Raw genomic sequence first — 24,126 nt, 5'->3', positions numbered from 1 at the left:
GAATTCTTTCTATCAAAAAAGTTTACAGGCAATTTCTTGGAATTCAGAATTTACTTTCCCTACAATGAGCATGGGAATGATTTAAATCGGTGTCTCAGAGCCATTTTCTCCGTTTATCCCACTGCACAGGTGGTCTGTCACCTTTGTGAAATTAGGCAAGAAAGACATCTTATAACAATGCTTATTTAACTATTGCATATAGAAGAACGAACGGGTTAACTCTTAGTTATGTTTTCCTTTTGATGCATCAAAACACCACAACTCACCAAAAAGGCTTATTTGGCTTACACTTCCGGATCATAAGGCATCACTGGAGGAAGTCATGAAGGGCAGGAACTCACTTATGGAGGGCAGGAAGTCACTGACCGCAGGGGCCTGAAGGCAGGAGCTCACACAGAGACCATGGAGGGGTGCTGCTTACTGGCTTGCCCATTGTGGCTTGCTCAACCTGCTTTCTTATAGAACCCAGGATCATCAGCCTAGGAGTGACTCCGCCCACAATGGGCTGGGTCCTCCTCCATCAATCACTAATTAAAAGAATGCCCTACAGGCTTGCCTACAGATTGATTTTATGGAGGCATTCTCTCAGTTGAAGCTCCCTCCTCTCGGATGACTTTAGCTTGTATGACATTGATGTAAAACTCTGCAGCACGTTAACAATAGTGTATATATGGTGGCGGTTAAGATTAGTACCCCAGGGAGTAACCAGCTCTGTACTGAAGAAGCCCAAGGCTTACATTAACCCTAATTTAATGGCCATGATTCTTTAATGAATCGGCTACTGTCTTGTAACTTTTAACAAGGTTTGCCCGACACAGGCTGGCCAAGAGCTAAGGAGCATGTCGGCACTTGTGTTGGGGATACCTGGGCTTATTAAGAACTGAGAGCACGCAAGCAGATTTTTTTTGTAAGGTTCTGATTGAGTCTGGAAAACGTGGGGTGTGGATGGTTTCAGCAAGAACTTGAACGCCTGGTGTGTGTCAATATATCTCGTAAGCAGAAAACCGATCTCCTGACATGTGCTGACTCCCTGGGAGGATGGAGAAGCTGATAAGCCCTATCCCCCTTTCAGATTCATACCAGGCCACCGAAGTGTGGCCACTCTGTGAGTCAGCTCTGGTCCTGTGGTCCCACAACATGGCCCTTACACCCTCAGACAAAGCTTCCAGAACATTCACTTATAATATATTACAATAGTATAAAACGTCGTATAATGATTGCATAATCATATCATATTATATTCGCAATATTAGTTACCTGAAAGTCATCTTTAACTCCAGCTTTGAAAAACAAGACACGAGTTGTTTTTTCAGTTGTCTCTGATACATTCTTCGCCCTGTCTCATATCTGGACTATCAGATTTTAAGTTACTGACTTCTCTTCAGAATGTTTAAATGTTTTGTTTGCTTATGAATACATAAGAAATATAAAGACGGAGAGGCAGCTTTGAAAAGTTGCTGCTTGCTCTAGATTCCCCTTGCTCTAAATTAATTTCACGTATTAATTAGAGCTTGAACGAAGTCTATGAACTGCTAATCTTAGAATAGTGAAAAAATGGTATTAAAATTGGGCCAGTTTCATTTCCCAGAAGGGAACCCTTAGATGTGGGATTGTATAATCTCTGTCCAGGACCCGTTTTGAGGAACTTTTCCTTTCTTCTTAACCTTCCAGTCATCCCCCCTCCTCTTTCTTTCCTTCAGTGGCCCCCAGGCCTCTCCTGTCTTCTGATGAAATGTTTTCCTGCCCTGTCTTTAATTTTGCTGTTGGAAGGACTGCTCCTGAGGTGATAATGCTGTGTATCAGGATTCCAGAGAATTCATTAGCTTCTTCTCATTTATCACTTGTCTTCCTTTTAGCAAACTGGATAACTAGTGTTGCAGTCTCTTGATTAAAATTCTGAAGGGTCAAATCATGCTGGCTCTGGGCTTGGGGCCACATGTGGGCTCCTTTAATTACAGAGGATTTGGTGTTGACGCTGAGGCCCTCGAAGCCTGTTCGGAAGAAACTCAAACTGGTGGGACAATTTGTTTCCTTGTGCACCCTGTCCGGCTGCTTCATCGTTCAGATGCTGGAGTTAGAAGAGGTAGGGACCAACCAAGCAGGGCATCTATCCCGAGTGGGAAGGGCCACAGGATCCTCAGGAGTGCACTCAGCCTGAGCGATTTAGCAGCATGTGGCCATGGGGAAGTGGTCTCTAAAAATAGCTGGTGAGCTGGAGTCAGGTCCAGTTTAGCACTGGATCCCTTGTCCTGGCAATACTGGTAGCCACGGTTCTTACAGGGAAGAACGGCTTGCTGGGTGCCCCGGGGCACCTTAGTTTTTCCCCTTCTGTGTATTTTGTTCATGGATTGAAGAAATCAAAATGGCTGAAGATAAAGGTATATTTCTGTTGTTTGGCATAAAAGGGGGCCTGGACCTAGCTGCCAGCTTCTTACCTCATTTCAGCGCCACTACTCCGTTCAGAAGCTTTTGGCTAAGTGCTTTGTGCCTTCTGCATTTTCTGTCCTGAATTTCTGGAGAGATCGACTGTCCACAGTAGCTAAGTTTTCATGAATTAATCTGTCTTTAATCTGAACAGGCGTTGGTGTCCTAATTTAAGCTGTCTTTTATTATAGTCTACTACTGTAAACCACATTTTACAAACGCCCATCGTCTGCTATGTCTGTTACAATGAACCTAGAGAATTCTGTGTTTCAGATTTCATAGAAAAGGACGGGGGAACTTAAGGGCTATGTAAGTCTAGTCTTGTATCATGAGCATGCCTGGCTGGAGCATGCTTCCTTATATGGAAATTGACCTACTTCATGGGCAGCAGAGGGTAAATGAAAAACAAGGTAGAAGACATTAGGATTTTGACTCTTTAAGTGGATACTTTCGTTCCCTTAATGTGTTGAATTTACTTCCTTGTGTATGTATCTTCCATTTTCTTTATAATCAAAGGTTGCCTTTTGTTTGTGAAAGCATCTGTTAGGATGCTTTCCATATCAGGAATTGTTGTTTTACTCTTTTAGATGCTCTGTTTAGGGTCAGTGTGAAATGCCAGGCACAATGGTCACTGACAGTTGTCTGTGGATCGTTTGTAGTCTACTTAATGGCAGGTGAATTACTTGACCCCTCTGTTTACTCTTTCCTCAACCAACACACAGTGGCCCTTTGTCCCTAGCCCAGACTTCATTTTGGAGTCTTCTCTTCTGATTGTTGGAACTCTTGTTCTCCGTAGTAATATTCTGTCCAGTTCATGCGTGAACGTTTTCTAATGTGGGTGTCATTTGGATGAAGCAGCTCGGGCAAAAATGAATCTCATTGAGAATAGGACCCCCGTTGAAGGAATCAGAGAAAGAACTGAAAGAGCTTGAAGGGGCCCGAGACCCCAAAAGTACAACAATGCCAAGCAACCAGAGCTTCCAGGGACTAAGCCACTACCTAAAGACTATACATGGACTGACCCTGGACTCTGACCTCATAGGTAGCAATGAATAGCCTAGTAAGAGCACCAGTGGAAGGGGAAGCCCTGAGTCCTGCTAAGACTGAACCCCCAGTGAACTAGTCTATGGGGGGAGGGCGGCAATGGGGGGAGGGTTGGGAGGGGAACACCCATAAGGAAGGGGAGGGGGGAGGGGGATGTTTGCCCGGAAACCGGGAAAGGGAATAACACTCGAAATGTATATAAGAAATACTCAAGTTAATAAAAATAAATAAAAAAAAATGAATCTCATTCCACTTTCATGTCAGAAAATGAATTGCTGTGGTCTTAACGCTGCGAAACCCCGGTGACCAGTCCCTAGGACCGTCGTTTGGATCTAGAGTCAGAGAACAAGATGTGACTGACTCAGACTTATTTTAATCTGAGAAAATAGCATCAACCGCTGGTTGTTCTTCCAGAATGTTTTTGTGGTGACGTCCCGGTTTTGAGTTTGTTGGTGGAGTTTGAAGCCCTTGGGAAGCATTGGCCTTACCACACTTCTCTTGAGTCAGGAAAGCGAATCTGCCCCTGGGAACTAAGCACAGCACATTTACAATGGGACAGGCCAAGCACGTGTTGTATGCTCTGGGAAGGGGCTCTTAAAGGACGTCTGGATCCGTAATGCATGCTTCGCCCTCCTCGTGAGCATGTTTAAAGGAAAGACTTGGAAGTGCCGATAGAAAGATGCTTCTACGACTTAATGCTTTCATCCTTAGTGGGTTATTAATAGTAATAAGGTTAATGATGCTGGCATAACACACTGATTGACATTGTAAAGGGATAAAGTATTTTTAACAATTTGCTATTTTAGCTAATGAGGGGCAGTAGGAAAAGATGGTGTCTGTCAGAGTGTCCAAGAACAGATAAGACAAGGCCCCAGTTTATTGTAGTTTTATCATTGATTTTTAATGGATGTTTCCGTTTGAGGTGCATTTTACCTTGAAGAGAGGTTTATTTTTGCTTTTTAGTGATGGGTCTGTGCACATGAGTTCAGGTTCACACCGAGGCTGGCGACCTTGGAATCCTCTGGAGCTGGAGTTACAGGTTGTACAGTCGTAAGCCACTCGTGTGAGTGCTGGGAAATGAACACAAGAGCGGTGCACGCTCTTGATCAGCGAGCCGTCTCTCCAGCATCTTCTTATTTCTGTGTTATATAAAATTAAGAAGGGCCCTTTCCATATGGCTTTGGGAAGATGTCTTCGTGTCTATAAAAGCGTAGTAAACTAAACACCGAACAGTGCTACTGAGGGTGCCCTCCTGCCCCGTAGATCTTTGCCATCTCCTCCCTTACTTTGAAAAATCCCACTGATAGCTTATTTTAATCATTAATAATGATTTAATGATCATTTAATGATTTATATGATTGTTTACGGCATATAAAAATATTGGAAACCATGTTCCCCTTACAATAAAACATCTTATCTCACCATAATTTTATACACTTAGTTACAGGAATATACTTACGTATACACATGTATACACATTGTGCACGCACGCTAAGATTGAGCTATTTTTTTATCTCCTGAATATTTAATCTCCTAATGGGTTTAAAACATGAATATTCTTGGGATTGAAACAAGGGCTCAGTTGTTAAAGCCATAGGGTGCTCTTGCAGAAGACTTGGGTTCGGTGTCAGAACCCACGTAGTTAGCCTACGACCTGTCATGGCTCCAGTTCCGATGGCCTCTTCTGCCTTTAACAGGCACCAGGCACTCATATGATACACAGATGTACATGCAGACAAAATACTCACACGCATAAAATAAATCTAAGAAAAGGATATCCTTTTAACAAACAGGGTTTCAGCTTTCTTTGTGAGCCATTCATTGGAATCATTTTGTTGCTTCAGTGTTCTCTTAGAGGCCTGTCTAGAGGTAGAAGGCAGGTTCTAAGAGCTGATAGAGCTGCAAGTCGTGAAGGTCAGTCCTCATTAGGCACAGAGGTCACTTTCTGAGCTCTGCCCAGTGTGCAGTGCTGAAGTGGGTGAACGCCTTCCTCTTTGCCCTCTAATAGATGATGATTGAGAATCCAGGGGTTCCCAGGCGGGCAGTGCCCATGCAAGAGATGCATAGGGACATTTGGGGGAATGATCCTGGGACCCATCTGCCTTTGGGTGGGGGGAATTCAGCATGTTGGATGTCGTGCCACACAAGGGAGAGTTGTACAGAAAAGGCAATGTCCTGCTTAAGCTTCTAGAAACACCTTCAGCGGAAATGTGAGCAAGTTGCCCTGAGGGCCCCATGTATGTAGCAATGCTTATGCCAGCGCTGTGGGAAGAGCCCACCATGCCACACATAACAGGCATCATCGTCCTTCTGTGATGGTAGGATGGAGAATGGTTTCCTTTTCCCAGATGCCCTTTGGGGATAGGATACAACCTTCTTAAGTATATATATTTATATATATATAATCTGGGAATATAATATTCTTTTAAAAGAGAAATTTGCATATGATGCTCACTTTTTAAAAAAGTATTGACTTTTTTGCAGTGACCAGTGACTTCTGTTTATTTAACCACTAGGAGAATATTTCTGGAAGATTATATGGCACATAAAACAGCAAGCGTGATAAACGACACTTGGTGAACAGCAGTTTACAGAGCTGTTTCCTGCATTGAGGCCAGTTGGCAAGGCCTGTTTCCTGCCTCCCCACGCCCTACTGGATCTCCTGGAGGAGGGAGGTGGAACTGGGCTGGGTTGCTTCTTTTTGTCTGTGATTCATGTTTCTGTACCTCCTCTCTCTCTCTCACCTTCCCCAATATTGCATAATTTTAGAGGAGATTGTTTTCTCCTGTGGCAGTTAATACAATTCAGGCCGTGCACAATGTGAATAGGATACGGAAAAGGATCAATATGCGTCTCTGATTTCATTGTTAGCTGGTACTCACTGAACTTCAAGGGTTCTTAGGGTGGGTCTTTCATCCTGTCTTGGCAAGAGATATTGCTTCGTAAGAAAATAGCAACTCGCCAGCACCAGGAAAAGGCAGCAACCAGTTTAGGAGCTGGCAGAGCCACACCAGGAAGATCAGCATGGACATTAAGGGATTAGAGCGCCATATAGGACAGAAAGCTACAGAAGTGGAAGTGTCCGGGCCACTTGTTAAAGACTTGGATGTCATAACAAAATGAAAACTGAACAGCGTTGGCTAGTTGGAAACTTAAATTTTGGATAATGCAAGAGAACAGTGAGAGATATCAAGTTGGGGCCAGTATTTTCCTTGGTCCAGGAAGGCAAGAACCTGAAGTTTCAGGAAGGCTTATGACATACCAGTGTTTGCTAATTAGCACCTGAGGCAGGGCTTGGGGCCATTTGGACACAGAAAGTGTTGCCATGTTGACAAAGGACATGGAAGGGATGTATGTGCTCTGTCATATTTAAAAAAAAAAAAAGCATAGCCCATCAGGAGTTTGCTTGTGTTCAAAATTAAGATTATTTAAACGTGGTAATTGAGTAGATTGAGTAGGCAGAAGCTTCATTGTGTTCGGAGTCATTATTTTATGTAGTGCACTTTGAGAATTTAAATAAAACTTGTTTCTGAAATGATTTATCAAATTAGTGTCAAAATATATGAGCGGGGAGGAAAGTGGCATTCGGCCCAGTGTCTTCTTTCCCTGTGATGACGCCTGATGCTTTTCTTTCTCCAAACAGAGGCAAAGCACGGAGGACACAAGAATGGGCGGAGAGGAGGAATTTCCGGAGGGTCCTTTTTCACGTGGTTCATGGTCATTGCGTTGCTGGGCGTCTGGACATCGGTGGCCGTCGTGTGGTTTGACCTCGTTGATTATGAGGAAGTTCTAGGTAAGAATCAGGGTATGCTCTCCCTAGTGAGTTTGTCAGAGTGAAATGATAGCCCTTGGTAACCCAAGGCTTGGTCTCTCCTCTCTTCTGTGATTACCAACTGTAGGTGCCCATCGAGTCTTAAAAAACTGAAAGCAAAGGGCCGCCCTGGGCAGTGACCCGAATCTTGAAGGTTTCCATGTAGGCTCTCTGTTTATTGTGATATGTGGACGATTCCATCAAAGCAAGCTTTGCTAAATTCATTTTCACTATTTTCTGCACTCTTTGTTTTCTGTTCAATTTTATTACGAGTTTTAGAAAATTCTAGGCAATGAACTGATTCCTTTAGTGGGCATAGATCTGAAATACCATCTTATTCTATGACCCAGGTTGGCCTGAAACCTCCAGTGGCTTCCAGTGTTAGGATTACAGATGAGAGCTGTCATGGTTGACTTGCAAACCCTTTCTTTAGAGAGGATTTTCAAGAAACACCTAGCAGTGTATGTCTGTTGAGATAGGAGCCTGTGTGCGCATGGCTGTGTAGGTGCTGGGGTGGACCGTTTGGTCAGGTAGGGCGTCTCCAAGCTCACGTGAGGACGTCGCTGGGGGTACTTCTGGTAGTATTTCCTGTTCTCTTTCATATAATCACTAAAGCTTTAAGCTTTTTATTTATGTAGCTGTGTGAGTGCATGCGTGTGGGTGCCCACTGAGGTCACAGTAGGGCAGTGGATCCCTTGGGGCTACCATGAGTCACCTGATATGGGTTCCGGGACCTGAAGCTAGGGTTTTCTGGAAGAACAGAAGTGCTCTCAGCTGCTGAGCCATTTAACCAGCCACACTAAAGTTTTAAAAAATGATTTGTTTTATTTTAACCACTTTTTTAAAAAAAATGGAGAGCAATCACATAAGTTAAATATTGTAAACACTTGAAAATCTAAAATTCATTTTTTTGGTGTATTCACAATTTTACACCACCATCATCATCTAATTTAGAGCGTTTCTATGATACACTCTTTCCCTTACAGGTCCCTTTGACTTGCCGTGATTGTTTTGGGTGTTCTGAGTATAGCATATACATGCGTGTCTGCAAGGTCCAGAGTAATACTCAGTCATATGGGTACAGCACACTCTGCTTAGCTAAAAACCAGTGATGAGAGTTACTTGTTTTCACTGTTGGGCAATTACGAAGTATGGCCGTCCCCTTTAATGATTCAGTTAAGGACACCGACAGGCCAGTAGGGAAACGATGTGGTTGCCGATTTCCTGTCGAAGACCTGCCCCCTTCGAGTAGACCTCTCAAGCAGTCACAGAGGAGAACAGAGGAGAACACAATATGCTTATGTAGAACTTGTCACTCACCAGTGTTTTCCCCTCTTACTGCTTTAAGGGAAGTGGTTCCAAATAGATAGGTTAAAAAATTTTGGTTTATCATAAAGAAAAGTGTATGATTTCATTAGCGTACAGCATTGCTAGGTGACGGGTGAACTTCTATTGATAAATAACGATTTTCATGTTTTTGTATGCATGCAGCCAAAGCGAAGGACTTCCGTTATAACTTATCAGAGGTACTGCAAGGTAGGCTACTGGAGATGCAATCTAAGTGCTTTTGCATCTGTCTCCAAGACCTCACCCTTACCTCCTAACCGTCATCTACCCCAGGAACGTAAATGGTTGGACCAGTCTCCCCTTGTAAGGTTCTCAGGAAGGTGTGGCCTGCTGTCTTTACAATGGTATTAAAGCACCGTGCTATTGATAGCCTTGAATTACAGGTTATCACTTTGGTTTTCTTAACAGTAAGGATCCCGTTTTCATCCCGACTTTCCTCTCAGTTTTCTTGTGTGTGTACTAAGTTGGACAAAATTAGAGTCAGGGATCTGGGAATTTTGCTCTGCACCAAAATTCCTGCTGCAATTATACTTCGGATTAAAGAACTGGAAACTATTTTTTTTTTTTTTGCTGTTCATTTTTCATAAGAATGCTATACTTTTGCTCTTTAAAATATTGCTGTGCACTACGATTTCTATCCCCCATAGTTCTTGTCCAGTGATGAGTTATAAACCATGTTGATTTTAGAATAATTTTTAGGGTGTAGACTGTATAAGACTCACTTGTTGAAGTTCGGTTTGCTTCTTTCTCCTAGCCCCATGCTCTTAGAAATAAGACTAGACTTAAAATGTATTTACAGACACCTTTGCCATACAGGTAGGCTTTTCTCTGATTAGCTCATAATTTAAAATAACCCATTCTAATCTGTGTTCTGCCACGTGGCTGGCTACCTGTGCTCAGGTACTATGCGTCTGTCACATCTTCTGTGCCTGGCCTTATCCCAGAATCCTTTCTGCCTCCCAGATGTCCCACCTCCTTTTTCGTGCCTAAGCTATAGGCCATGAGTTTTATTATTGACAGGTGCCACATCCATACAGACACGAGATATTTTCTCTAAGTCATTTGAAATGCTAAACCTGTAGAGAACACCCTGAAAGCATTGGTCATGAACAGCCATTGTTGAGTGAGTTGAACCTGACTTCCTTTTCTACCCTTAAGCAATGGACGTCTGGTGCCAACAGCATTTTTAAATAGATAACTCCGTTCTTCTTCAGCATTTCAGGAAGCCCCCAGTTTCACCTACTTTACCTCCAGAATCGACCACTCCACTTCAAGTAGAGGAGTGCTTTCTTGAAATTATTGTTAAATGTCAGACTAGACATGTTTCACTCTGTGAAGTACTTATGCTTTCACTTGATTTACTAATATTTGATTTTTATTTGAAGCTTGAGTCGCATAGATTGTTGATAGTTCAGCGAAGTTTTATATCTCAAAAGCATCAAATTATATACATTGTTAGACTGTTAGAAATGGGCTATTCTTCTTGTATATGTAAATTAAGGTATTTATGTAAAGTATTTTGGGGAGAATAGTAAAATTGCTGTGAAGTGATAGAATCAGAATCTTCCTGAATTGTTAGGGAAAACCTCTTACTCAGAGTTTCGTTAGCCGTATACTCCCTGAGTCTGTAGATGCCTGCCTGGTAGCTTTGATGATGTATTCTTCCAGTCTGGCTTTGCAGCTGTGAAAGGAGAGGACTCATGATATTTATGGTGTCTAAAACTGGCAGCAAGAGACCGATACTTATTAAATTTGTTTTCTCTCTGTTCCTGTGTCTGTCATTTCTCTCCTGTTGTAGGAAAGCTAGGAGTCTATGACGCAGATGGTGATGGGGACTTCGATGTGGATGATGCCAAGGTTTTATTAGGCAAGTACCCTGCTTCCTCTCTTTTGTTAGAAGGACTTAGATAATGAAGTCAAAAGAATATTTTTGCTCTGATAATTATCTTCAGCAAGTGTAAACATTTCTATTTATCGATTTGTTCATTCATTTATTTATTTATATCCCAACTGCTGCCCTCCCGGTTCCCCTTCACAGAGTCCCTTCCTTCCCCCTCCCTCCAATTCACTTCTGAGAGGGTGGGGACCCTCTGGGTATCCCTCTGCCCTGGCACATCAAGTCTCTGTAGGAATAGGCACATACTTTTCCCCTGAGGCAGAACAAGGCATCCCTCTGCTACATGTGTGGGGCCTCCATCCAGCCCATGTATGCTCAGTCTCTGAGGGCTCCCAGGAATCCAGCTTAGTTGATCCTGTTGATCTTCCCATGTGGATGCCATCTCCTTAAGGGCCTTCAATTCTTCCCCTAACTCTTCCACAGGGATCCCCTGCCTCCATCCAATATTTGGTTATAAGTATCTGCATCTGTCTCTGTCGGCTGCTGGTAGAGCCTGTCAGTGAACAGTTATGCTAGGCTTCTGTTTGTAAGCCTAACAGAGTATCATTCACAGCATCAGGGATTGGAGCCTGCATTAGGATGAGCCTCAAGTTGGGCCCTTGTTGGTTGGCCATTCCTTTAGTCTCTGCTCCACCTTGGTCCCTGCATTTCTTTTAGACAGGACAGATTTTGCATTGAAAATTTTGTGTGTGTTGCTGCCCTTATCTCTCCACTGGGGCTCATGTCTGTCTACAGGATGTGGCCTTTTCAGGTTCAGTATCCCCACTGTTGGGCATCTCAGCTAAGGTCACCTGCATTGAGTCCTGGGAGCCTCCCCCATTCGCAGGTCTCTGGGACGTCTTAGAGATTCCTCTACCGCTACTCCCAACCTCCGTACCGCCCCCCTCCTCCCAACCCCTGTGCCTGGCAGCTGCAGATTTCCATTCATTCTCCTGGCCTTTCAGGGGTAGGAACTGTGAACATTTTATGGAAGATATTTTGCAACTTAATATTTCATTTTTATTGATATGCTAAAGGAGCACTTTTCCATTGTGGCTTTTCAAATCGCTCTTACAAGAGCATGTAGCTCTTAACACATCAAATTTTAATAATTGTAGCTTCATTTGTGTTTCCAGATTTAAGCACTTTATATTCTGAACTTAATGTTTAGAGATAGAATGTCCTCATGTGTTTTCAAATGAAGAACTGATTTTTTTTTAAAGTACCATTTGGTATGATTTATTCTGACTATAAGATGTAAATGTCTCCCTTTCAAATACTGATTAGGGCCAGCTTTACTTACCATTCATAAGACCAAATGAGGACCGCATGTTCAGTGGGATATGACTGTAGACGACACTGTACATTTCTCAAGGTTTACATAGGTTAGTTTTGAAATAAAACCGTGGCAGTAAATAATCTTTAATGTCCTGGTTGTAGCTAATTTTCACATTAAAATGTGAACCTAGCGGTTTTTAATCACATTTTTCTGCTTTGACAGTCATGGATTCCTCTCTGTAATTTTGCTACCAGCTAGGTTTCTCTTGGAATAAAGATTGGTATTTCCTCATTGCTTTAAAATATTGTCTTAGTATTTTAAACAGAAAGGACAGTGCCAATTTGAATATGCAAATTTTGTGTACTGTGGCCTGTTATTTCTGGTTTTAGGCAGCTCACTTCCTTTTCCTTAGTATGAAGCAGATACGTACTAAAGCTTTATAGCAAGTGATTTAGCAAAGCAGTAGTTCTGGCCTGATATTATCTATGCACTGAGTTTAATAACCTGCTAAAGAAACCATTTTTGTGAATTTGTGATTATGAAGGAATAGGAAGGTACTGTAGCAGGTAAGCAGTTTTGCATAGTTAGACCTTACTTCCTTTCAAACAAATTCTGCATGGGAAACAGTTTTAGCTGTAATTCAGCTTCTGATTTAGCCCTGCCCTGGGGTGTGTTTTTCCCTCTTGCACGGTGGGAGGCAGTCATTTACAGTTGGAAGTCCACTGTACCACTTTCATGATATCTCTTGATCTAGTGGTGATGGCATCCTGACTGTAATTTTATCATTTTTCTATCTTAGAGTTTCAGTACCTACATTAAATCCTCAGGTGACCGTAGTTTTAGGCAATTGAAAGAAATAAAGTCATGAGCAACTTAATCCGTTAGGAGGATGGCGTTTTTCTTGCTGTAACTGGTGTTCCTGATGCAAGATGCTACTGTAAGTGAATTCTGAATAGTAGAGCTTTTAAAGGATAACACACACGCACACACACGCACCAGGCTAGTTAACTGTAACACTGAGAATGGCTGTCTGCAGTAGACACAAACAGTGTGAGCAGCCCAGTTTGCTCCTTTTATTCCACCTCTGCGCCAGGAGCCGAGTCTTGGGGGGAGGGAGAGCTCTGAACGAGCCACTCTGTGAGCAGCTGTCAGTATGTACTTGCGTTATGACTTTGATGAAGAACTGCCAGGTCCAATGACACCTGTCCCCAGGCACTGCAAGGTCTTTTTCCTCTGCACCCGGTACACTTCAGCTCTCCCCGACTAGGATGGCTGGGTTCTTTCCTCCAGCATGAGGTGACTAAAGCCTAGCTGTGCCTCAGTTATATGCAGGCGCTGGGACAGAGTTGGGGTGCTCCTTGTGGTGGGGGAGAAGCTACAGAGCATGCCCCACGAAGGCACCAACCCTTGCTTTCTGTGCTGCTGGGGTGAGACCTGGGCTCTAAGAGCATAGTTTTAGGTAAAGGCAGGAAGCAAGGTAATGGAGGGAGGAGGACAGAGATGACCAAGAGGCACAGTAATTAATGTTCGTGTCAAATGTCCACAGACCTGGCGTATGCCATAGTTTTTAACCCCTTGGCCTTTGAAGTCTAACTCTAAATCATACTAATTTGTGGAAAGTCTACAGACACGGTGCTTTTTTTCCACCTATTAAGGCTTTCCTCAACACCAATAGCTGTTACTGATTCCATCCGTTCACAGTCTCCCAGTGTACTTTGAAAATGTACCAATCGTGTCCTTGGATGTAGACTTTCTTATTGTTTAGGCCAAATTGTCTAAAAAGCAAGTGACGTTGGTTTCAGTGTATTAAGGAAACCTACAGACACGTGTGTCTGCGACCACAGTTAGCGAGGGGCAGTGAGCTGGAAAGACAGCAGGCAGGTGGAGCAGCAACAGGAGGGTTTGGAGGAAAGGCAAGGAAGGGGAAAGTGATGTAATTGATTCACAATCTCCAAACAAGAAAATGGGATAAAAATAAAATAAAGACAAAGCATGTTTCCCACACACTGTCCGTAGGAAATGTCCCAGGACTGTGCTAGGAGTAACATCTTATAAGAACCTCACCTGAAGATGCGTGCCTGCCCCTTGTTCTATAACACATAGCTGACCCCTGTCAGGTGTGGCTGCGGCACCAAGGGCAGATGCTCAGCGGCTCCTGTACATGCCTTAGGTACAGACTGAGAGAAGTGTGAGGCCATGGGGAGGAACATGGAACTCGCCCAGCATTTAATGCTGCTCATTTGGCGTGGACTCTGATTCGGAGGAATCGCAGACCCAGGATCACTTTTCCCTTCAGACTGGCATTCCTGTTTTAAGAACTACAGATGTGGCTTTGGATATAGGTTGGTTGGTAATACTCTGCTGTGGAGGCATGAGGACCCAAGTCTGGATCCTTACAGGTGCAACAGTTCACTTATCCTCAGGGGCTGGGCAGGAGAATCCCTCAGGACTTGCTGTCCAGCTCCTCTAGCCTGATCAGTGCTCTCTTCTAGGGAGAAACCCTGTGGTGGTTCACTTGGAACCTACCCGGGCTCCCACATTCCATTTAAGCTCACTGTGAACTTTAAGACTTCCAGGCTCAGCACTGGCTCATGAAGAAGATGCTTGGCACCACATGACATAAACTTCTGATCACCACATATGCACACATGCCAAGTGTGTGGTGCACACAAATGCATTCGGGACACATGCAACTACAGGCTGCATAGATACGTTACTGTCCCCAAATATTTGTTGCTCAGTTCTACTTCTGAAGCACAGAAGTTTCATACTTTATACGTAGTAATGTGAAACACTTAAAGCACAAAGGATAATGAAATACAACGAGGGTTTTCTCTAAATACACAGCGGTAGCATTTAAGGTGGGGAGAAGAATCATTCTCACCAGTCTTGGATGGAAATGCAGATCTCTGTTTATAGCATTTGGAGACTTGAAACACCCAGGACTTGTCAAAAAAAAATAATTAAATGGTAACTGCAGTTTGTATCTTTCCTCTCCCCTCACATGTGGAAACAGACAGGGTCTAGATCTTCAATTGACACCAGCAGAGACCTTCAGTGTAATCTTTACAGCTAGCCAGGATTCTGCTATCTCTTGTGTGTCAGCATTGCTGGTAGCTGTGCTACATGGAGACAATGTGTTGGAAATGATCTGAAATGACCAGGCTTTGCTTGCATAGGTGAAGGCTCTGGAGGTTCCGATGCTCATATTTCTTCCTGTCATAACTACCACCTGCTTTCCTTCCTCAAATTGTGGGGCCTTGAAGTGTATAGGGAACTGATTTCATATCCCCCGGGTCTTTCCGTATCCCAGGTCATTTCCCTCTGGAGACAGTCATGATAACTTACGTCTTCATTTCTTCTGTTTAGAGGGTCCTGTTTGGCAACAGTGCTTAGGAAACAGCAGACGTCAAGTCTTTGCAGTAAGAAATCCTCCTTTCATGGGCGGGGGGGGGGGAAGAGGTGTCAGGGTTGCTCTCCTCCCCAACCAGTGGCTGCTAGAGCCTTCCTCAGGGTTCTTATAGGTAGGCAGAGAGGTTTATATCAGCTCCTTTTAACTTACAGGGTGTGTAGCACTAATCGAGTCAGCTGGTATGAATGACCATGTTTGAGTGTCTCACGCCAACTGAGATGCTTGTAGTCCACTGGCTTTCGTGCTCTGCAGCACCTGCAGTTTACTCCAGGGTGTATGGTCAGCTCTGGTTCATCAGTGTGCCGGTTGGGAGGTTGTCAGAGCATATGCTAGGCTCTCTGGGATCACTTTCTCCTTTCCTGTCTACGGAGTTTGCTGATGCTCTTTGCCAATGTTCCCGCCCAAGGCTCTAGTGGGAAAAAGACAGCCTGCTTATGAGCTGGGGGGATATTCGGTGTGTTGGGTGGGTCGAGGCTTGGCTTGGAGGTGAGCTTTCTCAACTGGTTTCTTTACTTCCTGCTTTACCTTTCTGTAAATCTGTGACTGTGATGCCCCACCCCACCCCCCTTTTGAGATCACTCTGCCTAAGCTTAATAACTTTTTTCCACCTAACTGCTCTTCTTGTTTTCTCTTTCTCTCTTCCTTTATTCTTATGTAGGCCTGACCAAAGATGGCAGTAATGAAAATATTGATTCTCTTGAGGAAGTCCTTACTATTTTAGCGGAGGAGAGTTCAGATTGGTTTTATGGTTTCCTCTCATTTCTCTATGATATAATGACTCCTTTTGAAATGCTAGAAGAAGAAGAGGAAGAAGAAACTGCAGACGGTGTTGATGGTACGTCGCAGAAGGAAGGGGTTCAGGGAAAGACCTGTGTCATTTTGGATTTGCATAACCAGTAACTTCGATTCAGGGACTAAAATCAGTGGGTGGTAAAATGGAGCAGCCTCCTCCGCCTCCCCCCTTTGCTTATGCAGGGCTCAACGCACAGTGGGGGCAGTTGTGACTTCAGATAGATGCCGACCACGTGATCCCGAGGATGTTGCCCAGCACAGACACTTAGCTAGCCCCCCCCCCCCCCCCCCCCCCGCTTGGCTCCCTCCACACCCAGAAAGGAAGTGGCTTTCCTCACCCCAGTAGCTGTTCACAAAGTGCACTGGAAACGATGTTCTTGGGAATACAATTGGTTTCTGTATCGCTTTATTTCAACTTAATGTATTCACTGAACTAAGTTGGAAATTGTGTTGTATTTAACCCCCATGCCTGTCTTTCTCACACTTTAATGATAATTCTAATGGGAGTGGTTCTAAAAACATTTCCCGCATGACTAATAAGCTAATGCTTCTCCTGCGGCCTTCACCTTGCCTGCTGTGTAGTGATGGCCCTTTAAGAAGCTGGTATTTTTTTAATCTGTAATTTCTTTAGGTTAATTGACTAGTCATATAAGTTCCTACAAACTTGTTCAAGTTCTGTATTCATGGTGCTTTTGACATAATTTAAAAATTCCATGCTTTTGCCTTAGGGTAGTGAAGTTTCCGAATTTAGATACTAACAGGTCTGAATATGTATATTTCTGAAATCAGAATTTATTTTCGGTTTCATTTTCAAGTATACACGTAGAGAAGGTAATTTGTAATTGGTTTTTTTTTTTAGGCCACCCTACTATAAAAGAGGGAGCGTGTGATCGTGCGTCTTGCAGAATGTTGTATATATTAAAACTATCTCTTCTGAATTAGGCGTTTCCATTTTTTACTAACTTATTAGCTGTTGGTTTGGGTTATGTGTAATATAATGTTTAGAATTATAGATTGAATTTATTGAAGTGGTCCTTCATGTTTAGGAGAAAATTTTCTTTCCCCAACTATGAACGGTAGCAACAGCTTTGGCTTAGCCGTTTGAAACTGAGTTTGCCTCAGTAATACAGAATCAGTTATTAGCTGTATAAAGCCCGGTTCTGAAAATCCCTAGTGACCCTAGTGACCCTAGTATCCCTAGTGACCACCCTTGAGACTGGGGAGAGTGCCACCTAAGAGGCACTGTCAAATGCCTGTCAGAGTGTTTAGCTCCCATTGACAGCCTCTAAAATTCTGCCCAGCTTTGGGTCCTCATGCGTTTGAAACCAGAATACACCGGAGTTTTAGACACTTTTATTTAAGTATCATTCCCGAATATTCTTTGTTTTTACATACTAACCTCCTAGTAAGAGGTCAGCAACCATTTGCTCCAGGATGATGGGGCACCGTTTGTTCTGGGAAGATGGAATGTTGGCTGAGGTACAACTCCTGAAATCAGAACGCAGCAGCTCTCTCTCTAACTGTCGCTACTCTTATACGTGGTTACATGTGCCACTCATAGGCCAGGTCTTCTCAAAGCTTAAATGGTTGGTAAGAGTTTTTCTCATTCTGTGTTCAAACAGTATTTTTACTCTGTCGCTGAGGACTTGGTCAGAAGCTTCTGGTACTCAAGGATATAAGCCCTTCAACTCAGTCCTCAGCTACGTAGTAAGTTGAGGACTCCTTAATAATCATTTTCAAAGTTGTTTTAGCTCTCCTCCTGATTATGACTAAATTCATTTTGAATTTGAATGTTGTGGAATAATCAAAGGTAATTAGTTTTGAATTCACAACCTTAGGTCCTAAACTCAATAAAAGTCACTTACCCAAATGGCTGAAAAGCGGGTTTTCAAAGCAGTTTTCTTTAAGTGTCATGACTACTACTAACTGTGGATGGTTTTAGTCAGGAATGAATAATTAAATTTCTGTGTTAAAAACGTTTGTAATTAATTCCTCACCAGGTTTTTGCATTGTCATGATACTAATGCTCATTCTATGTACAGAAATTAATTATGCCCATTTTCCCAGCTGTAAAGTAAGTGTACGCAATGGTGACTTCCCAACACTTTTATACCATCTTTAATCAGAGCATTTGAAAAACTTTAAGTGATGATAAAATACAGGTAGCTGCTGAACCCCTGACTTCTGTGACTTCCTTCAACTTGTGTCTAAGGCTTTTTTTTGTGTGTGTGTGTCTGAGAAAGAATAAAGATATTGGCAAAAACGTGGTCTAAAGCAAATGTAACTCTTCTTAAGTGTCATTGAGTACATACACCTAAGCTGTGATTTCTAAATTTATTTGGTAATTTTGTTTCGTAGGTGTTTTCTTACTTCACGTCTTAAATTTATGGGCCAGCTTTGAACGGCTACTTTGTATTCTGTATATAGGAGTGTTCATTTAGTCACAGAATTGTCAATCACTGTATTATCAACTGCCTTTTCAGTTTCCACCATTTAAAACCCTGATGCGTGCTGTGCAGTCAACAGAGCATTGGCCCCCTCCCAATGTGGCTGTTCTGCTCGCGCATGCGCTGATCCACTATTCCGGTTTCAAGTTCAGTTAAATCGGGAAGGGGAGCTGGAGACTGTGTGTGGTTCTCTGGCTACTTTCAGCCACTCTTTCACTTGGAATGTTGACCACTGGGATGTAAATCGGAGGGTTTTCCAGGAACTGACCTTACTAACTAGGAAACCTGGCTGTCGGCTTGCTGCCTGTGGCTGCTGCAGAAGCCACGCACCGGATGGAGCGCTGGCTGGCCCTGCTCGCTCCCCTCGCGCTTGTCTTTTTCTGTACAAATTTACCCCTGCCTTGCATAGCTCCTGTCCGGACATGTAAGAAAAGCCTTTTCTCTGTTCAAATTTGGGTTGATATGTATTTACGCTTAGTTATTCTAACTACAGTGGTTATTATTACTATTTTTTCTCTCAATATTGGCAGCTTTAGAGAACTGTGGACGCAGATAAAGACTGCTGCTCTGCTGCCTATCTTATTGCAATGTCTCATGGAGAGGGGTACTAACAGCACTTTCTTAAGGAGATTCTGGGCTAGCTCTGTAAAATGTAAAACAGCCTTTTATGGTATGGGCTGTGGAATTTTCATCCATCGGGATGTATATTGGAACACTGAACAAGGAATTCAGTGACTATGTTGATATGTTGGTTGATAGGGCAAGCATGGCATAGTTTTCTTATATTTGCTAAAGTAAACCTGTCATACTTTTGTGTATTTACCATTTGGACCCTTTAAACTTGGGTTTTGTGTAGTCCATGTTGGAAATGGCTGCAGTGTTCCAATATAGGAAGGGGGAAAGTGAGAAGCTAGGACTCATGGTGATCACAGTCTTTTTAGGGAGCATGGGAGTGACCAGGTGACCCCAATAGGAAGGACAGAACCGTTGCCTGAAGAAGGACAGAACCGTTCCCCAATGGGAACGACAGAATCTGTTGCCTGAAGGGGTTACTTGGATGCCATAATAGAGCCCTTCTTCTAAAGTTCTGTGTTCTGCATGTGGCAAAACCGTGGGTCCAGCTGTCGGAAGGAACGTGCACATGTCTTCACATCATAGTCGATGCCATGTTTTGAAAATGTGTTTGTAGTCATGCCCCCTGTGGCAGTTGCCAAAAGAGTGTACGTCAGGCAGTTCTCTCTAAGTGAAAAACATAAGATTTTCTTAATCACCCGTTAAAGAATTCGTAGTCATTTACATGTAAACAACAATTACCATGAACACTAGCAGAGAAAAGGCACAGTGACTGCTGATGGGGTGGGGTGGGGGGAGGAGTCTGGCATACTTTTTGTTGTTGTCATTGTTGTTGTTGCTTTTTTTCCCTTTTACATTCTTTTACTGTTTCCATCAAGACTGTCTTAAATTGGGGTGCGCTCTGTCAGCACTGACATCCGGGTGGATTACAGGTAGCCAGAGGTTCCCTTTCCCACAGGATGAACTTTCTCTACAGTGCTCGGGAGCTGTTTACACTGTTGTAAATAGCACCTGCACCTTTTACTGTGTAATGGGGTTCATTTTGTCCCCGGGGCACTGACCTTGCTAGTAAAGAGAGAAAAGAGGAAAGTGAAAGGGTGTTTGTTGATGTCCCACAGTCTGAATGCACAAGCAGCCAGAGACAAAAAGTAGTGATTTACCTCTGCTGGTCCTGTGGCCTCAGGACCACCCTCTTCCCTTTAGTGCTGTAAACACTAGCCAAGCTCTTCTTCGGTCCGCCATCTTTGTATTCCTCTGGACATGTGATTCTCTTTTATGCGTTGTTTTTTTGTTTGCTTGTTTGTTGTTTGTTTGTTTGTTTTTCTGTTAGATGCTGGCTTCGGTTCCACAGACCCCGTCTTTACATTTCTTTCCATTACAGAATTTCTTCCGAGCTTTTGCTTCTTCTCCTTCAGACATGTTTATAGTTTGTGGTTCTGAAACTCAGCCTTTCCTTAATCTACCCCAGCCTGTCTCCCCATCATTCACCTCCCAGTAGCTCAGCTGCCCCTTCCTCAAAGCCACTCCTGTCACCTGTCCTACTCTTCATATAGCACAGATTTGGATAAACACTCCAAACTCTGTTCCCTGTCTGCTTCATCTTGAGAACTGCCTGTGGCATCACTTTGCCTGCCACTCCTGAACAAGCTGGTCTCAGGGTCACCTTTCTCAGTGCCATTGTCCCTTCTGCTGGGAAACCAACTGGAGGAAGCTCAGGTGACAGGAACCAACATTTCTTAGCAGCCTGCAGGCTTCCCTCCTGTCCCGTGGTGACTTTTAGAACCCAGTTTCCCTGTTCCTGCTCTTCTTCTGTTGTTCTTGGGCTGTGTGTTTGTTAATTTCTTCTCTTCTAATAGCTTGGACCTTTCCTGTCTGTTCTCTCTCCTTTAGAAACTGAGTATGAGAGGTGTCACTTGGTTGCTGGCCCTAATCTTTTCATCAAAAAAAATTCCTCCAAAGTCACTGTGGGTTTTTAAATTTTTAAGTAATTATCCCCCCTCAACCCCTTCACCCCCACCCCCACCCCTGGGAAAACATTACCGTAAGCCAATGCTTGGAACTGCTGGACATCTGCAGCTCTTGGGTAGTTTGTTTTCCTTTGATGCCTTTCATCAAATCTAAAGTTTTAAGCGCAGCAGTCTTTCTTAATGTTTTACGACCCTGGCCGTAATCCAGTGCTCTGGGTTGTCTATGGTTAAGCTTTAACCCTGGGATTTCATCAGTGTAGCTCATTTGGGTTCTAATGAGTTGGTGTGGGGAATAGATTGATTCTCCCTCCCCCCGCCCCCCTTTAGTGGGTGTCTGGTCTACCATGGAAACAATGCACCAATGCAAGAGGGCATCCAAGGTCCTAGAGTGTAGATGTTCTATTCTTGTTCCTTTTGCACATTAAAAAGTACTCACATATTTAAAGGTTAGTGTTACAGAGGTAGGACTGGTATTTTGTTCTGAATTAATTAAACTTGTTAGGCAGTGCTGACAGTATTTTATACAGTGGTGCACTGTTACTGATCATGTTTAAAAAAAAAATCAAGTTTTGCCTTTGAAAAGTAATTGTTCTTCTGATGCCATTGTTAGGTCTCCCATAGAAAGCAGGTAGCTAATCCCGGCTACCCTTTCACTTTCCCCTCCTCCCTCTCTTGATACAGCCAATGGCATGGCATTCTCAGACTTTCCCTCTCCAGAATGATGATCCTAACGTTTTGAGTGTAATTAACGACCATCTCAGATGGGCTGTCTAGTTTGATGGACACAGTTGACTACAAGTAGAGAAAGGGGAGGAAGTTAAAGATGGAGGATGGGAGCAACAAAGCTAACAGAAGAACACCTCATTCCAGAAGTGGGGTTCTGACTGGAGTGTGGGGAAACAAAATGGCCACTGTAGTTTGTACTATGATAAACCTCAGGCTTTGGGACTCCTGTTTGATACCCTCCAGCCTTAGGTATTGGGTAACCAGTTGTAGATCCCTTACCCTCCCACGGGTAAGAACTGTGTCTCCTACCTGATACATCCAAGAGTTGGATTGGCAGCTTAGAGTGCCACTTGAGAAAGCCTGCCAGTGTGTGAATATAAGACAACATTTTTGAGAGTGGCAAATAGAAAAGGAAAATCAATTGACTGAGATCTAAGTACACCCTTGTCGGAAAAGAGTATGTTGAAACCAAAAGAGTAGGATCAAAACCAAAACCAAAACAAACAAACAAAAAACCCAACCGCCCAAATCCCTTTATCACAACTTTGACTTTCCAAGAGTGACAATACAAAGCAAAACTGCGAAGATTTTTAGAGTAACAAGTAAGCACGACTTATGTAATAATGTATCGTTTGCTTATAGAATTTTAAACCACTGGATTTGGCATGACAGGGAAAAGCAGTGCTTGCTCAAAGATTAACGTTCTACTGGAATATCTGTGTGATTAGCAGTGTGAACCAATAGGGAAATGAAGGCCCTAGCCCTTTCTGTGGATCGTCTGTGGCTTGGAAAGTCTACTGCCTGCAGAGAGAAGCCATAGCAGTTGCAAAACCATGAAGGTCTAATGCAAATTATGCACTAAAATCTTGAAGGTCTAATGTGAATTATGGTCCTGATTGATCATCAGGTTAGTTATAATGTGTTCCTCTTAAGACCATATTTATTGGTCTTAAGGTTATATTTCTGATTGATGTTTACTGTCCTTTAATGGTGAACGTAAGCACTTTAATTCATTTCATAGGAATATATCAATTTAAATTAATTTACAGGTACTGAATTTTAATTTCCTCAACATATGTCTTCATAACCTCTTTTTGTCTTGTAAATACCAACAGAAGGACCTGGTGGGTTAGCCAAGAGGAAAACTAAGGCTAAAGGTATTATTTTCTGTTTTGCCAAGCAGCCTCTAGCGAATCAAGTTCTTGCTTTGATGGCGCATGATGTTTCTGACGGAAATGCAGCCACAGTTAATAGTACTTGGGTGGCCTGTGTTATGAACAGCTTTTTGAAGACTAAATTATAGGCTTTTGCTTCTTCTAGCTAGCTTGCAGTTTTAATTAATTTCCTTTTTTGTTACCAGATCTTTCTAACAGCCTGTACCTTGAGAGTTTGTCGACATAGTTAACTACATTTATAGGAATGTGCCTGTTGAATTTACAAATGTGCATCTTCCCTTGCTGCCTAAAACATTTTATGGTCTGATTTAAAAAGAAAATACCGTACAATGGTGAATCCATCAGCAATGTATTTCATTTCTCCCACGGCTGTGAGGATGCTGTCCTACAGCAGAATAGAAACCAGTGTGCTCTAACACTAAAGGCTAGGTTTATAACTTAGCGCACTGGATTGTTGCTATAGGATATGCTGTGTTTGATAGTCTAATGCATTAAAATTGCCATACCTGTGTGATATCATATGTAGACTAACATTGCCTATTACAGCCTGTATATCCTTACATGGAGACATTTCTGAGAGTGGGAAATGTTCTTTGGGAGGATGGCATGGAAACCATGCATGCTTTTCTTTCAAAATCTTAGGACAGTTTGTGTGTGTGTGTGTGTGTGTGTGTGTGTGTGTGTAAGTAATTGGCATATTTATAATTTTTTGTGTGTTTAAATCATTACTGTATAAGCCTTTTGCTATGGGGTATGCAGGATTTTTTTTTTTAGTTTTTATTTTCAGCTTTAGGTTGAGAAATCTTCAATTTTTAGTTAGTCCCAAATAATCCCCAAGAAGAAAATAATTTTTTTATCATTTTATTTTTATATAAGCAATTTTTAAACTAAATTGCCAGTAAATTATAATCCTTCTTCCTGTTCTGTTAAGACCACTTTAGCATTAAGGATGTAATTTTAAAAATACAGCACAGACCAAGGCCTGACAGTAGTGAGCTGGTTAAGTGTTTTACGATTTGCCATGCCATCTTCGGTTGCTCTGTGAACAGCCCCAAAGTGGGATGCAGACTTGCAGATGGTTAGGAGTTTGAATTGGTATTTTTATAGTTTGGTGAGTTTTTTTTGACCACATAGTTTTGTAGACCACATAGAAAGGTACCGTCTTTTGTGAGTAGCACATGTCCAGGGTTCACCCTGGACGTCCTTGTGTTACACGGATCTTAGACGCACTTTGCTGGCACAGTCCTGTTTCA

The 24,126-nt window shown here is 42.8% G+C and overlaps 1 protein-coding gene across 13 annotated transcripts in view; it reads left to right on the top strand.

Annotated features, from left to right (window-relative positions):
- Positions 1 to 24,126, top strand: part of Asph (aspartate-beta-hydroxylase) — a 212,298-nt gene that overhangs the window by 27,111 nt on the left and 161,061 nt on the right. For 2 of the 13 annotated variants that reach the window (XM_087548659.1, XM_087548660.1), the window contains exons 2-5: positions 7,112 to 7,261; positions 8,771 to 8,815; positions 10,425 to 10,493; positions 15,852 to 16,028. In XM_087548659.1, coding sequence (XP_087404785.1) covers positions 7,112 to 7,261; positions 8,771 to 8,815; positions 10,425 to 10,493; positions 15,852 to 16,028 — 441 coding nt within the window. Of the gene's footprint in view, positions 1 to 2,254; positions 2,379 to 7,111; positions 7,262 to 8,770; positions 8,816 to 10,424; positions 10,494 to 15,851; positions 18,249 to 22,813; positions 22,856 to 24,126 lie in introns of those variants that run through there. The other 11 variants (XM_087548658.1, XM_087548656.1, XM_087548657.1 and 8 more) reach the window with 9 other exon arrangements.

This window comes from Rattus norvegicus, chromosome 5 (genome assembly GCF_021556685.1).
Source record: "Rattus norvegicus strain SHRSP/BbbUtx chromosome 5, alternate assembly SHRSP_T2T, whole genome shotgun sequence".
NCBI classification, from domain to species: Eukaryota; Metazoa; Chordata; class Mammalia; order Rodentia; family Muridae; genus Rattus; species Rattus norvegicus.
Note: the sequence above shows the minus strand (reverse complement) of the source record. Positions and strands in the feature narration are given on the sequence as shown.